The 17,386-nt window shown below is 37.1% G+C and overlaps 2 protein-coding genes and 2 long non-coding RNA genes across 4 annotated transcripts in view; 1 reads left to right on the forward strand and 3 right to left on the reverse strand.

The window, feature by feature from the left end:
• LOC110271193 lies at window positions 159–666 on the reverse strand. The gene is made up of 2 exons (XR_002361615.1): window positions 507–666; window positions 159–422 (listed from the first exon to the last, which is right to left on the reverse strand). It is a non-coding gene; the product is annotated as an uncharacterized LOC110271193 (long non-coding RNA).
• On the reverse strand, window positions 733–2,124 carry LOC110271565. Its single transcript, XM_021122547.1, has 2 exons — window positions 1,047–2,124; window positions 733–941 (listed from the first exon to the last, which is right to left on the reverse strand). The coding sequence occupies exons 1-2, from the start codon at window positions 2,122–2,124 to the stop codon at window positions 733–735; spliced, it is 1,287 nt and encodes a 428-aa protein (XP_020978206.1).
• On the reverse strand, window positions 2,156–3,829 carry LOC110271566. The gene has a single exon (XM_021122549.1). The coding sequence runs from the start codon at window positions 3,827–3,829 to the stop codon at window positions 2,156–2,158; it is 1,674 nt and encodes a 557-aa protein (XP_020978208.1).
• The window catches only part of LOC110271194, a 23,102-nt gene continuing 13,116 nt past the window's right edge, over window positions 7,401–17,386 (forward strand). Inside the window, exon 1 of the long non-coding RNA XR_002361617.1 lies at window positions 7,401–7,943. This is a non-coding gene — a long non-coding RNA (uncharacterized LOC110271194). The remainder of the gene's footprint in view (window positions 7,944–17,386) is intronic.

Here is a 17,386-nt window from a genome sequence, read left to right on the forward strand (position 1 = left end):
ACTGGTTCACTGGTTCATAGGTTCAACCGGTTTGATCGTGGTTGAACCGTAAAAATCGTTTTATAATAAAATAATAAATAAAATATAAATAAGCACATAAAAATATAATTATAGTCTAATCTAAACTTGAAAATATCATTCAAATTAAAAGTACTACATAAACCAAATGTTATAATCTCATTCAAATACAAATTCAAAGTTCAAAAGTCAACAAACAAACAACCAAACATAACATAGCAGCATCAAAATGAGCCAAATTTGTCATCAACCATCAAAATCCTCCATAATTTGTTGCAGATTTGCGTCATTGATTTCATCACCTTCATTTCCACTACTTGGACCAGAAAAAGCAAGTGGTGCAGCATAAAATGTACTAGTACTACCACCACCACCACCTTAATCTAAATCAGCATCAATCTCATCTAAGAAAATATAACACATTATCAATAAATTAAAGATCAAAGCTATTGTAATTTATTATATGTTTAATAAACTATAATACTCACCAAGCAAGTCTTCAATATTACTTGGAAGATCAGGCTCTTTTTCAACAACCTCTTCCGTCACCCAAAAATCAACCTTATCAATAGTTTCAATATCGATTGGATCATATTGGGACTTTTGCTTTCTTTTTTTTCTTTCATTCCTAACAAATTAAATACAATATATAATAAGCCTAGTATATTAGCTATACAAAATCTAATGATATGAAATGAAAGGATGAAATATAAATTACCTGGATTTAAGACGCAAATTATATGTAACATACACAATATCACTTAGCCTATCATGCTCCAATCTATTCCTTCTTGCTGTATGAATTTGATCAAAAAGACTCCAATTCCTTTCACACTCTGAAGAAGCAGATGCTTGGCTAAGAATGCGAACTGCCATTTTTTGTAAACATGGAGCAGAACTACCAAATAACCTCCACCATTCATCTATAAATTACAATCCCATATCTCAAGTATTAGTTATCAAATTAAGGAAATCAAAACATAAAATAAGTAAATAACTAAAGCTTATTATCAAACAGATATTATTACCAGGTTGAAGTTTTTTTGCAGCTGGAACAGCTTCAGGCCTATCAAAGCTTTCCTTTCGATCTCTATATAAGTGTATTTCTTTCATTGCCTCAACTGAATCTAAATTATTAACCTTGCAATGCAATGTAACAAGATCAAGTAAAGCTCGCATGACATCAGGTGATTCTCTATAATTTTCAGAAAAAAAGCAATCAGGATTCAAGAAATAGGCTGCTGCGTGAAGATTTTTTTTCAAATGTTTGTCCCATCTTGAGTTGATAATCTCTGTGTAAGGTTGATATGCACTCTTCCTATGCTTGAACATTTCTTTGATTCCATTTTCTGACCTCAGCATACCTTCATAAACAATTCCCAATGATGGTTTATCATCGGCATCTACCAACCTCAGCAATTTAATCAACGGACTCACAATTTGGCATACAGTAAAACAATCATCCCAAAATTTATTGTCTAGGATAATTGCACTCACAGCTCTCCCATTAGCACTCCTTCCTAATTTGTGTCCGGTAAAGTGTGTATCAACAACCAATTGTTGTAATTCCGATTTGCGCTCAAAGATACTCATCAATGTGAGGAAGACAGTGGCAAAACGAGTTGCACCAGGACGAACAATCTCCCTCCAATCCTCTTTTTGTCTTAGCCAGGACAAGAACACTGTATGATTATATACAAACACGGTAATCTTCGAAGCACGTGTTGCAAGGCTAGAAATATGTAGCATGCTGCTTATATCTTTTAGAATAAGATTCAAGCAATGAGCAGCACAAGGTGACCAGTGAATATTTTCAAATTTCTTATTAATAAGCCTACCAGCAGCAACATAATTCGCAGCATTATCGGTCACTACATGAACAACATTATCAGGTCCAATCCATTCAATCACCTCTGAAAACAAGTCACACAAGCTAGAAGCATTTTTAACCATACTTGAGGCATCTACAGATTTCACAAAGCACAACCCTTTCGAACAATAAACCAAAAAATTAATCAATGTTCTTTGCCTTTGATCTGTCCAACCATCAGCCATGAGAGTACATCCAGTTTCTTTCCAAGCAGACCTATAGCTATCAACAACCATTTGACACTCCCTTTTGAGATCGGCTAATAAGTTAACCCTCATTTTCAGAAAAAAAGCAATCAGGATTCAAGAAATAGGCTGCTGCGTGAAGATTTTTTTTCAAATGTTTGTCCCATCTTGAGTTGATAATCTCTGTGTAAGGTTGATATGCACTCTTCCTATGCTTGAACATTTCTTTGATTCCATTTTCTGACCTCAGCATACCTTCATAAACAATTCCCAATGATGGTTTATCATCGGCATCTACCAACCTCAGCAATTTAATCAACGGACTCACAATTTGGCATACAGTAAAACAATCATCCCAAAATTTATTGTCTAGGATAATTGCACTCACAGCTCTCCCATTAGCACTCCTTCCTAATTTGTGTCCGGTAAAGTGTGTATCAACAACCAATTGTTGTAATTCCGATTTGTGCTCAAAGATACTCATCAATGTGAGGAAGACAGTGGCAAAACGAGTTGCACCTGGACGAACAATCTCCCTCCAATCCTCTTTTTGTCTTAGCCAGGACAAGAACACCGTATGATTATATACAAACACGGTAATCTTCGAAGCACGTGTTGCAAGGCTAGAAATATTTGGCATGCTGCTTATATCTTTTAGAATAAGATTCAAGCAATGAGCAGCACAAGGTGACCAGTGAATATTTTCAAATTTCTTATTAATAAGCCTACCAGCAGCAACATAATTCGCAGCATTATCGGTCACTACATGAACAACATTATCAGGTCCAATCCATTCAATCATCTCTGAAAACAAGTCACACAAGCTTGAAGCATTTTTAACCATACTTGAGGCATCTACAGATTTCACAAAGCACAACCCTTTCGAACAATAAACCAAAAAATTAATCAATGTTCTTTGCCTTTGATCTGTCCAACCATCAGCCATGAGAGTACATCCAGTTTCTTTCCAAGCAGACCTATAGCTATCAACAACCATTTGACACTCCCTTTTGAGATCGGCTAATAAATTAACCCTCAAAGAGTCGTAAGAAGGACCTTTATAACCAGGCCCAAAGCCAGCTACACCATCCAACATATCTTGAAAAAAAGGTGACATAACCGCATTGAAAGGAATCCTACAATCCAAAAGCCATCTAGCCACTCGCTTATCAACTTCATGAAGCGCCTCTTTGTTTTGAAACACGCTTTTCAGACTTGGTTGACTTCCCGGAGTTGTTCTTGGTGCAAACATAGGAGGAATAATGATTTTTGCTTTCTTTTTTGGATCGCCTCCAACAACCTCCTTAGTTGGTAACTGACTCGGAGTTTGTTGTTCCTCTTGCGCTATTGCTTCATCAATTGCATCCTCACACTCATCGGTACCCTCTTCGTTGAAACTTACTTTCCTTTTACTAGTTTTACTTTTTTGAATCTCTTTCAACAAACCCTCCATTTGTTTTTCTACATCATACGGGACCTTAGAACACTTCTTTATGTCTCCACCTATCTTCGCCAAATGCTTTTTCATTCTATTAATTCCCCCGCCCCCAAAAGTACTCAAACAAAATAAGCATTGGTAATGCGGCTTTCCATTTATATTCTGTAAAGCAACGTATCTCCAAGCAGGATCAATTTTCCCCCTAACACTAGAAGTTTGTGACTGATTTTCGCTACTCGCGGGAGGAAGAGAACGTTCATTCGAAGCAGAATTATCATTATTATTCCTAGGTAGTTCTTGGTTGATACTTTCATCCATACCTAAATATTACCAGCAACCAACCCAATAATCTCAACTCTCAAGTTCACAGCAAATGAACAAACAACATCCAAATTCCAAAATCAGAGTATACAAACAACATCTCAGGTTCCTGCTGAGGGCGACGCTGCTGAGGGCGCGACGGAGGTTGGTGCGTTGAGTGCTTCAGGCGTTCTGTCTCTCACAGTGGTGGCCGGTGGGTCGTGGTGGGTCGTGGCCTCGTGGCCTCGTCGGTGTTGTGCTGTGGGAGTGGGAGTGTGGGACTGGGACGCTGGAGGCTGGAGTGAAGGCGAAGCACGAAGTGACGAAGGAGAAAAGGGAATTAGGGTTCCCACATTGCAAAACGACGACGTTTTGCTGGCAGCTTAAAAAACCGGCCGGGTCCCGGTTCGGTTCGACCGACCGGTAACTGGCCGGTTTGTCGGTTCAATGCCGGTTATCAAATTCTGCGGTTTTCTTTGTTGACCGAACCGCTTTAGTGTCCGGTTCACGGTTCGACCGGTTCGACTAGCCGGTTCGAACCGGTTTTCAGAACATTGATAAAAAGCCAACTTTTCATTACAAAAATAATTTGTTAACTTAATATTTTTTTTTACCTTTGACATACACATTGCTTGTTTAAAATATTTGGGAACAAATAAAAATCAATTTAAACGAGTCAAAAGTTATCGTACTTTATATTTATTAATTATCTATTCTATTATATAAAAATTGGATTTCTATACTTAATGATGGAGCTGACGTGACATACTTCTGAGAGTGTTTCTCAATTTATTTTATTTAAATTTGTAAAGTAAATCAATTATAACTAATTAATGATATCAATTAATTAATTTGATTAGACATTCAAATTTCACAATTAATTATACCAATTATTAATTTAGTTAATTATATTAATTATTTGATTTGATTTGATTTGATTGGAGTAAATATCAAATTATTTTAGTAAATAATAAATATGATAACAAAATATATGAATTAATTTAATTAGTTTATTTTTTTTCAATGTCATCTATTTATACGAAATCATAATGTGTTTTTTACTTATTCCTTCTCTTTTCTCAAATATTAATTCATATATGTTGATTAAATTAATTTTTGCAATGCAGGTTCTGCTTGGGCCGAAAATAAAAGAAATATACAGCAAGCCCAATTTGATTAAAAAAAATATTCAGCATTGATATAAAACTACTTTTGATCCTAGTGGCTAAATATTTTTGGGCCAGATTGAATTGTTTTTACTACAAGGCCCAATTATAATTTTTGCTAATAGACCAAGGCTTGGTCCGAACTCATTAAGCAAAGAAAGCAATGTTTCATGCTTTTAACGGATCTCATGCTTTACCATATGATAGAATTCAAATCTCATTAAAGTGAAGTTAATAAATGCATGGGAACTATGAGAGAGAGTGTCATTGACATGATTGATGGCATTAATACTACACGCCACTCAGGGAAGTAAAAGCAAGTTATTTTCAATTAATTTGATTAAACTCATTCAATTGCTTTTCTTCCAAAACTCTTCTCTCTCTCTCATCTTTTCTCTTCTCTTTCGGTCATTACACAGCAAACCATGGAAGCTATAGCAAGCTACCATAGAGAAGAAGAAGCACGCCTAAAGACCATCAAAATGATGGCAAGAAAAAACAAACCAAAAGTATGTAGTGGCTGAGATTCTCACCAAGAATGGTAAGATTTGGTGAGGTAATCTCGGGCTCCTCATACCCAAAAAGAAGAAGATATCGGCCAACAGAGAAGAAGAATCTTGGAGAAGATGGCTTGTCTCTGATTCTGCTCTAACGTCACAGGAGGTAGCTACAGTGGCTACGTGATGGAGGAAGCAGAGATTGGAGCAGATGAAGCTATCATCATCATGAAGCATCAAGGGCCAGAAGTTCATCTTGGAGAGCAAGGAAGAGATGAAGGGCTCGGATTGGTGAAGAGTGGTGACCAAGAAAGGACTAGAGGTAATTGCATGTTGGATTTTGCATGAGTTATCTCTTCTCTCTCTCTGGCCGAACCGGTTCTGTTTGAAGAAGAAGAAGATTGGCTTGGTTTATTTTGGTTTCAACCTTGAAGGCTTCTCCCTATAAGTAACGGTGAACAGTCAGGGTTTGATTCAAGGAGTGAGAGTGCAAGGCACAGAGTTCTCAGAGCTATCTAAGCTAACAGAAGTTTTTCTCCTTCAATGTATTCTGTCTTGTATTTTTCTGTTTAATTTTGTCATGTCTTGAGTCTCATGGAAAAAGGCAAACAGTGAGGTTTGTATGAAAAAGTCATAGAGCGGAAAAAGACAGAGAGTGAAAAATTAAAAGAAAAAGCCATAGATGTCCTTAGAGTTCCTTTGTGCATCTATGTTGTGTATCATGATTCTGTAGGAATCCCCTTGTAAGTTGGGTTAGCACTTTATAGTTGAAAGCTTGGCAGTGACCAAGTCAAGTTCAGATTGGGATTAGATTCTGGACTTATCCTAGATAGGAAGGGTAGTTCCTAGGGAGAATTGGTGTCTGTAATCAAGAATGGTTATAGTGAAATTCCATCATATTTGTGATGGAGACTAGATGTAGGCTGTACTGCACTTAGCAGCTGAACGAGAATATATCTGGGTGTAATTTTCTCTCTCTTCTACTCCATTTCTGATTTCTGCTGCACAGGAGATAAAACTGAAAATATCTCGTGCCGGGTCATGAGATAAAAAGAAAAGTCTCGTGGCTAGGGACGAGACAAAAACCAAAAAGGTCTCCAAAAGTGAATTTAAGGACCAGCAAGAGTTACCAAGTCAAAAAGGGGCTAATATTCAACCCCCCCTTCTCTTAGCCACTGAAACCATCAATTGGTATCAGAGCTTGGTCTCAAAGAGATCAAGCTTTGCAGCTTGGAAAAAAGATCCAGATGGCAGAAAATAGTGGCTCAAATCTGGTATCCTACAACCTGACCGAAGGACAGTCAAGCAACAGACCTCCTCTTTTCAATGGGAAAAATTATACCTATTGGAAGGAGAGAATGAAGATCTTTGTGCAAGCAGTGGATTACAGACTTTGGAAAATCATCTTGGAAGGTCCTCAATTTCCAACCACCACAAGTGCTGAAGGAGTAGTCTCTCTCAAACCCGAAGCAAGCTGGACCGAAGAAGACAGAAAAAAAGTGGAGCTCAATGCCAAGGCTGTCAACTTACTAACTGTGCTATCAGCTTCGAGGAATACCGACGGATATCACGATGCACAGCGGCAAAGAAAATCTGGGAAAAACTTCAAATCACTCATGAAGGAACCACCATTGTGAATAAGACCCGGATAGATATGTTAAACAGATAGTATGAAATGTTTGCAATGAAGGAAGGAGAATATATTGATGAACTGTTCGAACGGTTCAACATCATCATTGTTGGCTTGGATGCTATGGGAATAACGTATCCTGATTCTGTGCTTGTGAGAAGAGTGTTGAGATGTCTCACAAAAGAGTGGGAAACTAAAGCAATAATTATTTCTGAGAGCAGTAGTTTAGATTCCATGACTTGTGATGACTTGAGAAGGAACTTACTTGCTTTTGAAAACACCTATTTGAAAAAAGCAATGTTCTGAAAACCGGTTCGAACCGACCGGTCGAACTGGTCGAACCGTGAACCGGACACTAAAGTGGTTTGGTCAACAAAGAAAACCGCAGAATTTGATAACCGGCATTGAACCGACGAACCGGCCGGTTACCGGTCGGTCGAACCGAACAGGGACCCGGCCGGTTTTTTAAGCTGCCAGCAAAACGTCGTCGTTTTGCAATGTAGGAACCCTAATTCCCTTTTCTCCTTCGTCACTTCGTGCTTCGCCTTCACTCCAGCCTCCAGCGTCCCAGTCCCACACTCCCACTCCCACAGCACAACACCGACGAGGCCACGAGGCCACGACCCACCACGACCCACCGGCCACCACTGTGAGAGACAGAACGCCTGAAGCACTCAACGCACCAACCTCCGTCGCGCCCTCAGCAGCGTCGCGCCCTCAGCAGCGTCAGCACGGTCAGCGCCCTCAGCCACTTCGCCGTCAGCGTCTGCCTCTGAGAGAAAGCAATAGAGAAGCGTCAGCACTCAGCAGCGTTGAAGAACTGAAGTCCTCATTTCCAGGTAATTTTTATTTTTTAATTTAGTTATGAACATGATTTTGTGATGAAATCTGATACTCTGTGAACTCTGTGAACAAAGAATTTTGATGAAACGCTGAGTCTCTGAAACTGTTATGACTTATGAGTGAACTGACTGAACTATGATGAAGTCATGAAACTGTGATGAAATATGAATTGATTTTGTGAATTCTGATTTTGTAAAATCTGATAGTGTGAACTCTGATTTTGTGACATGATTTTGTGATTTTGTCATTGTGAACTCTGGTTTTGTATACTCTAATTTTGAGAGATGATTTTGTGAATTGAATTCTGAATTTTTTGAACCTGAGATGTTGCTTCATGCTTGTATACTCTGATTTTGGAATTTGGATGTTGTTTGTTCATTTGCTGTTAACTTGAGAGTTGAGATTATTGGGTTGGATTGCTGGTAATATTTAGGTATGGAAGAAAGTATCAACCAAGACCTACCTAGGAATAATAATGCTGAAAATAATTCTGCTTCGCAGAACCTTGGATAAAAGATTCAAAAAAGAAAGGAATTGCTTTTTCTTCTGTGACTAACCCCCTGGATGATGAATCCAGTGATAATTCCTCTGAAAATGAGTTTGTGTTGTTTGCCAAAAAATTCAGGAAAATAGTGAAGTTCAGCGAGAAAGGCAAAGGAAGTAGCTCAAGAAAACTGAAGAAAGATCTTAGCAAAGTGACGTGTTACAATTGTAAAGAAGCTGGGCATTTCAAATCTGACTGCCCTAAGTTGAAGAAAGAGGAGAAGCCGAAAAGAGGGAAGAAAAGGGACTGATGGCTACATGGGAGGACTTGGAGAATGACTCAGACGATGATGAAGAATCCGAAACTAAGTCACAACCATGTCTCATGGCAGATCACATAGATCAGGTGTGCCTAGCATCCAAACGGAAGGAGAATATGTGGTATATGGACAGCGGATGCTCTAGGCATATGACCAGAAAGACAACCTTCTTAATAAAGCTTGATGAATATGATGGAGGATTTGTCACTTTCGGTGACGATGCTAAAGGAAAGATTGTGGCTGTTGGGAAAGTTGGTAAAAGCTTCTCATCTTGTATAAATGATATTCTTCTTGTAAATGGTTTAAAGCATAACTTACTTAGTGTAAGCCAATTGTGTGATTTAGGATTTGAAGTTATTTTTAGAAAATTTGTATGTTTGGTTGTTTGTGAGAAAACTGGGGATGTTTTATTTGAAGCCAAAAGATGCAATAATGTGTATGGATTGACCTTTGAAGACTTGAAAGAACAAAATGTAACATGTTTTACTTCTCTTGAATCTGAAAAATGGCTATGGCATAGAAAGTTGGGTCATGCTAGCATGTACCAAATTTCTAAACTAGTCAAGAAAAATTTGGTTAGAGGAATTCCAAATATCAAGTTTGATAAGGATCTTACTTGTGATGCTTGCCAATTGGGCAAACAAGTAAAATCTTCTTTTAAATCAAAAGATGGAATCTCAACCAAAAGGCCATTAGAAATGTTACATATTGATCTTTTTGGTCCAACAAGAACTCAAAGTTTAGGGGGTAAACACTATAGTCTTGTAGTGGTAGATGATTACTCTAGATTTGGTTGGGTACTTTTTCTTTCTCATAAAAATGATGTCTTTCATGCCTTTTCAACCCTTTGTAAGAAAATTCAAAATGAAAAAGATTTAAAAATTGCCCATTTGAGAAGTGATCATGGAAGAGAATTTGAAAACCAAGACTTTGAAAAATTCTGTGATGACTTTGGAATTGCTCATAATTTTTCATGCCCTAGAACCCCTCAACAAAATGGGGTAGTTGAGAGAAGGAATAGAAGCCTTCAAAAGATGACTAGGGCCATGATTTGTGATAATGAAATTCCAAAATTTCTATGGGCTGAAGCTGTAAATACAGCATGCTACATTTTGAATAGGACAATTATTAGAAAAGGGTTGAAGAAAACATCTTATGAGTTATGGAAAGGAACCCCTCCAAATCTTAAGTATTTTCATGTTTTTGGATGCAAATGCTTTGTACTTAACAATAAAGAAAACCTTGGCAAATTTGATCCAAAATCTTATGAAGGAATGTTTGTTGGATATTCCACCACTAGCAAGGCCTATAGGATTTATCTCAAAGAACATAGGACCATAGAGGAATCCATACATGTTACTTTTTGTGATGCTAACTTAATTCCCAGTACTGTGATAGATAATGATTCAGATTGTGAAGAAGCTGGAACAAATAAAGAAAATCCTAAATCTGCTCAAAATGAAGAATCTGCCAGTCCAGTTTTGTCTCGTCAGATTGGAGGAGACATTTCCATTTTGTCTCCTGAGCAGGCACGAGAAACTGAAACAGTGAGACCACCAGAAGCTCATCAAAGCTCAACACCTATCTGGAAGCTTAGAGAATGGAAGTCCATGAGGGGTTATCCTCATGACTTCATCATTGGTGACCCCTCTCAAGGTGTTACAACAAGATCTTCAACCAAAAGGCAATCCAAACTAAGCAACTTTTCTCTCTTGTCACAAATGGAGCCCAACAATGTGAAACAAGCTCTTGAAGATCCATCATGGGTCAAAGCAATGCAAGAAGAGCTTGCACAATTTGACAAGAATGAGGTTTAGACACTAGTACCTCATCCGGATGGTAAGAAAGTTACGGGTACTAAGTGGGTCTTTAAAAATAAACTTGGTGAGGATGGACAAGTTGTTCGTAACAAGAATAGATTAGTGGCTCAAGGTTATGATCAATAAGAGAGTATAGATTTTGATGAGTCTTTTGCTTCGGTAGCTATAATGGAAGCAATTAGGTTGCTTCTTGCCTATGCTGCCCATAAAGGTTTCAAAATGTTTCAAATGGATGTTAAATGCGCTTTCCTTAATGGCTTTATTGATAGAGAGGTGTATGTGGCACAATCCCCCGGTTTTGAACATAAAGATTTCCCAAATCATGTTTTCAAATTATCAAAGGCCCTTTATGGCCTTAGGCAAGCTCCAAGAGCTTGGTATGAAAGGCTTAGTGCCTTCTTGTTGGAAAATCAATTTCAAAGGGGTACAACCGACACTACTTTATTCATTAAAGCATTTAATGATGATATACTCCTTGTTCAAGTTTATGTTGATGATATTGTGTTTGGATCGGCCAATGAGTCCTTGTGTGAAGAGTTTGGAAAACTCATGACTATTGAGTTTGAGATGAGTTTAATGGGAGAGCTAACTTTCTTTCTTGGCCTCCAAATTAAACAAACTCCTAGTGGTACTTTTATTCACCAAGGAAAGTATGCTAAAGAGTTAATAAAGAAATTTGGCTTAGAAAGTTCCAAACCAATGAGAACACCTATGCATCCAAATACAAAACTTGAAAAGGATGATAATGGCAAAGATGTGGATGAAACAAGGTATAGAGGAATGATAGGTTCACTTATGTATCCTACTTCCTCTAGACCGAATATTGTCAAAAGTGTGGGTGTATGCTCAAGGTTTCAATCTCACCCAAAGGAATCCCATCTTTCAGCCGTTAAGCACATCATTAGATATATTAAGGGAACAAGTGATTATGGTCTGTGGTATCCTAAAACTGATGATTTTTGTGCAGTAGGGTTTTGTGATGCAGATTTTGCGGGAGATAGGGTGGATAGACGGAGCACATCCAGCATGTGTTGCTTCCTAGGAAGTTCACTTAACATATGGTCAAGCAAAAAGTAAGCCACAGTGGCTCTATCCACAGCTGAAGCCGAATATATTTCTGCATCTGCATGTTGTTCACAATTGATTTAGTTAAAAACGCAGTTGGAAGATTATAAATTAAAGATCGATAGTATCCCCTTATTTTGCGATAATATGAGTGCTATAAACATTTCAAAAAATCCTGTTCTGCACTCAAGAACCAAGCACATTGAAATTAAATATCATTTCATAAGAGAAAATGTGCAAAGGGGTACTATTGATATTCAATTTGTAAAATCTGAAGACCAACTTGCTGATATTTTTACAAAACTCCTCTGTGAAGACAGTTTCTGCTCATTAAGAAAAAGTTTGGGAATGTTTGATTTAAGTTCTATTGATAATCTGTGAAATTTCTGATTCTGCTCAGTTTTGTCTCGTAGGAATGGACGAGATAAAAATAAGAGTGTGTTGGTAGGGTTGTGATCAAGGGGGAGACAGCGCCAAAATTAATTTTCATGGGCCCCACCAAATTTCCTTGACCCCACTCTGACCGTTTTGTTAGTTCCCCTCTATGTAAATCACAATCTCTTTTTGTTGTCTCATCAAATCTTATTGGAAGTGGTTATTGTCAAATCTAATCCTTCTCTTCACCTAATCCCTTGATTCTAGGAAACCACTTTTCAATGGGTTTCAAATAAAAGAGAAACTCCTTGGGTATTAACCGCCACTTAATAGTCATTTAATTCCCTCCATTTCTCTCTCCACTCCACTTGTAATGCTCCCCTAACCTCCCTCCTCCCTCACTCCATCTCGGTTCCTATTCAAACCCCTCATCTTCCACTTCTCCATTTTCACTACCATGAAAAAGAAAACTGCCCCTAGGAAAAGCGAACGTCTTATCTTCTCTCAAAAACCGTTCACACCACAATCTCATACCCACATTCACATCCACTCTACATCATCATCCTCTCCCTCACCTCCCTCAAAACAAACTGACACCATGAGAAGGAAGGTCATTGCAACGAAAACCTCTTCAAGGAATAAGAAAGAAAGAGTTCCTGTGGAGGAAGAGGAGGAATCTCACACATCACCCATTCCATCTCCATCACCATCTCCAACGAAGAAAGCCACACTAGGGAAGAGTGCTCAGAAGTCCAAAGGTTTCACTCTGCACAACACCAAGGAACCCTCAAACCTGAAATCTTTGGATTTTAAGAACAAATTCAGCAAAACACATTCTCACTATGACCCTGCCAGATTCAATTCATGTGCTTCATATGAATTCCACAAAGAGGTTATGGAAAAGTGTCATCTCTGTGCAACCTATCTGGTCAACCTTGATTCTCTCACCAACAAAGGGATAAATGTATCCTCTCTCTTTGAACTGCTCCAATGGACTCCATTACTCCACATCCAAAAACCAGTGTACCCCGGTCTTGTTCGTGAATTCTATGCCAACATGAGATTGATTGATGGCACCATTCACTCGTATGTGAAGAGGGTTCATATCACTCTTGACACTGCAACCATTGGAACGGCCTTGGGATACAAAGAGGAAGGGCCGAGAGCATACATGGCCGAAAGGTGGGACTCACAAGTCGGCGTCACCTATAAGGTTGTTCTTCAACATATCTGTGAGAATCTCTCTGGCTTGGATGGAACTACCCCTACCCACAAAGCCCTTGGTCCCACCAACTCATTGCTTCATCGGATCATCACCCATATTTTGACTCCTCAAAGCAGCTCCCATAATAGAGTAACACTCTCTGACTCTCTCATCATTTTTGCACTTGTTACATCTACTCTTCTATCTTTTGGTTATCTTATGATCCGACATATGTGGGAATCGGTTAAAAGCACCAAAAAGGCAAATCTGCCCTATGGTATGTTTTTAACCAGTATTTTTGAATACTTTAAAGTTGATCTTCTGAATGAGGCTGTAGAAAATAAAGTGTCCATGATCAAAGGAGGCGGCGCTGTTAAAGGAACCAATGGAAAGAAATCTGTGGCTTCTGATGATGATTTTGAAAGTAGGCCAGAATCCTCCAAGGCAACTGAATTTATCAAAGAAACTCTCACAGAATTTTCAAACATGTCAGAGCTCATGGTACAATTCCATAAGTCGGCACGCAAACTAGCTTATGAAAATGAGTCGGCTTGGAAGAAATGCAAAGATAGAGTCGGTCTGATGCTGGAAAGTCTTGAGGAGGAGTTGGGTAGTGAAGCAGGGGCTGAGGAACCTGATCCTAATTTATCTGATGATTAATCTGTTTCTTTTAGTGTTTTGATATTGGCACGATTAGACTCAATTTGCTACTCTGTTTTGTTTGTTTGGATATTGTTAGTCCTATAACTCTGTGATACTCTGTGGATACTTTTTGGAAATATTTTGGGTACTTTGTTTGCTATATCAAATTCTTTTTGCAGGTGCCCCTTGATGCCAAAAGGGGGAGAAATAATTCTGAAAATTGAAACTGAAAAACAGGGGACATGGAAACTGGAAAACAGGGGATGAAATTCTTTTGAGAATTCATGATAACCCTTTTTGAAATGATACACTTGATGCTTGATAATGCATGTTGATAATGCATTTGTTTTATACTGTGAATGCTGCTGATTGATGTTTTTCTTGATAAAATGCTTGGTTGATTATAACTGTGATGCATTTGTATTACCTTGATATAATGATTGCTATTTTGGATTTATTTTTGGCATTTCCTTTAAGTTGAGAAATATGAAATTTACTATGGTTTGAGATGATCATGAATCATCAGAAAATTATTTTTTGCTATGATCAATCTGCCTTGATTTGATTAGAAAATATTCAGGAAACATCAACTTGTTTGTGTATGTATGATTGAGCAGAAAATCAAATTATTGATAACAAATGAGTTTTGATTATCATTCAATTCTGCTCATAAATCAAGTCATTTAACATTACATCTTGAATATGTTGAATAACATTGTTGCCTTAGGCTTGATAAAATTGTTACAGGTATAAAAGCTTCCCTTGGTAAAATAGCATACAATAAAGGGGAGCCATGTGACAATTAGAAAGGGGGAGAAATTCAAAAAATTCAAAGGGAGTATTCTATACTTCAATCTTTAATTTCTTTCCATTTCATTTTTAATAATGTTTGTCATCAAGGGGGAGATTAATGAGTTTGAAAAACTCTAAATTAATATTTGTGATGACTAAACATTATTAATGTGATTAATTGTTAAAATATTAATTCATATATGTTGATTAAATTAATTTTTGTAATGCAGGTTCCGCTTGGACCGAAAATAAAAGAAATATACAGCAAGCCCAATTTGATTAAAAAAAATATATTCAGCATTGATATAAAACTACTTTTGATCCTAGTGGCTGAATATTTTTGGGCCAGATTGAATTGTTTTTACTACAAGGCCCAATTATAATCTTTGCTAATAGACCAAGGCTTGGTCCGAACTCATTAAGCAAAGAAAGCAAGGTTTCATGCTTCCAACGGATCTCATGCTTCACCATATGATGGAATTCAAATCTCATTAAAGTGAAGTTAATAAATGCATGGGAACTATGAGAGAGAGTGTTATTGACATGATTGATGGCATTAATACTACACGCCACTCAGGGAAGTAAAAGCAAGTTATTTTCAATTAATTTGATTAAACTCATTCAATTGCTTTTCTTCCAAAACTCTTCTCTCTCTCTCATCTTTTCTCTTCTCTTTCGGTTATTACACAACAAACCATGGAAGCTATAGCAAGCTATCATAGAGAAGAAGAAGCACGCCTAAAGACCATCAAAATGATGGCAAGAAAAAGCAAACCAAAAGTATGTAGTGGCTGAGATTCTCACCAAGAATGGTAAGATTTGGTGAGGTAATCTCGGGCTCCTCATACCCAAAAAGAAGAAGATCTCGACCAACAGAGAAGAAGAATCTTGGAGAAGATGGCTTGTCTCTGATTCTGCTCTAACGTCACAGGAGGTAGCTACAGTGGCTACGTGATGGAGGAGGCAGAGATTGGAGCAGATGAAGCTATCATCATCATGAAGCATCAAGGGCCAGAAGTTCATCTTGGAGAGCAAGGAAGAGATGAAGGGCTCGGATTGGTGAAGAGTGGTGACCAAGAAAGGACTAGAGGTAATTGCATGTTGGGTTTTGCATGAGTTATCTCTTCTCTCTCTCTGGCCGAACCGGTTCTGTTTGAAGAAGAAGAAGATTGGCTTGGTTCATTTTGGTTTCAACCTTGAAGGCTTCTCCCTATAAGTAAGGGTGAACAGTCAGGGTTTGATTCAAGGAATGAGAGTGCAAGGCACAGAGTTCTCAGAGCTACCTAAGCTAACAGAAGTTCTTCTCCTTCAATGTATTCTGTCTTGTATTTTTCTGTTTAATTTTGTCATGTCTTGAGTCTCATGGAAAAAGGCAAACAGTGAGGTTTGTATGAAAAAGTCATAGAGCGGAAAAAGGCAGAGAGTGAAAAATTAAAAGAAAAAGCCATAGATGTCCTTAGAGTTCCTTTGTGCATCTATGTTGTGTATCATGATTCTGTGGGAATCCCCTTCTAAGTTGGGTTAGCACTTTACAGTTGAAAGCTTGGCAGTGACCAAGTTAAGTTCAGATTGGGATTAGATTCTGGACTTGTCCCAGATAGGAAGGGTAGTTCCTAGGGAGAATTGGTGTCTGTAATCAAGAATGGTTATAGTGAAATTCTATCATATTTGTGATGGAGACTGGATGTAGGCTGCACTGCACTTAGCAGCTGAACCAGGATATATCTGGGTGTAATTTTCTCTCTCTTCTACTCCATTTCTGATTTCTGCTGCACAGGAGATAAAACTGAAAATATCTCGTGCCGGGTCACGAGATAAAAAGAAAATTCTCGTGGCTAGGGACGAGACAAAAACCAAAAAAGTCTCCAGAAGTGAATTTAAGGACCAGCAAGAGTTACCAAGTCAAAAAGGGGCTAAGATTCAACCCCCCTTCTCTTAGCCACTGAAACCATCATATACTATTATCTGTATAATTAATTAAATCATCTTATTCATTTAAGTTTAATTCTATTAGATTAATTATTCAAAGTGTCATCATTATTTCTATTTTTAAAGATTTTTTTCCAATATTATTTAACAATTATAATAACATGATAATAGTTAAAAAAGGACGGAACAAAAATTTTTTTAATATAAAAATAGGGCAAAAAGAATAAATTTATTTAATAACTTTTCAGAATATATATGTTTCTTCTTTATAGATAATTATTGTAAGGTATCAAAAACTCTATCAATTATTAAGAATAAATGATCATTATAAAAATAATGCCAATTTAAATGATATACAAATAAATCATGCCAAACATAACCTACAACTTAAAAGGGTTACTTATGAAAGAATATAGTTTATAATGTTTATTTCTTTTTTACTATTTATTTCAAAAAAATCTTAATTACTTAACGATCTTTATTTTTTAAATTCACTATATATATGCAATTTTACTCTTTTTTTATGGTAAAATTCTATTTGTGATGCTAATTCTTCTAATGATGTAAACACAGATAATTATATTTTTATTTTTTGATATAATCGATATATTATTAATAATGAATAGTAATTAATTAACCTCTCATATTTTTTAAATCAAAGCATTTTGACGATAATTTTTATTTATTGATGTTAATGGTTGATTGTTTCTTTAAAATAAAATGTATTATAATTTTAGGTTATTTCATAATTAACAATAATGCTTGATTAATTTTTTAAAAATAAATTACATTATGATTTTAGGTTATTT

This window comes from Arachis ipaensis, chromosome B04, assembly GCF_000816755.2.
Source record: "Arachis ipaensis cultivar K30076 chromosome B04, Araip1.1, whole genome shotgun sequence".
NCBI classification, from domain to species: Eukaryota; Viridiplantae; Streptophyta; class Magnoliopsida; order Fabales; family Fabaceae; genus Arachis; species Arachis ipaensis.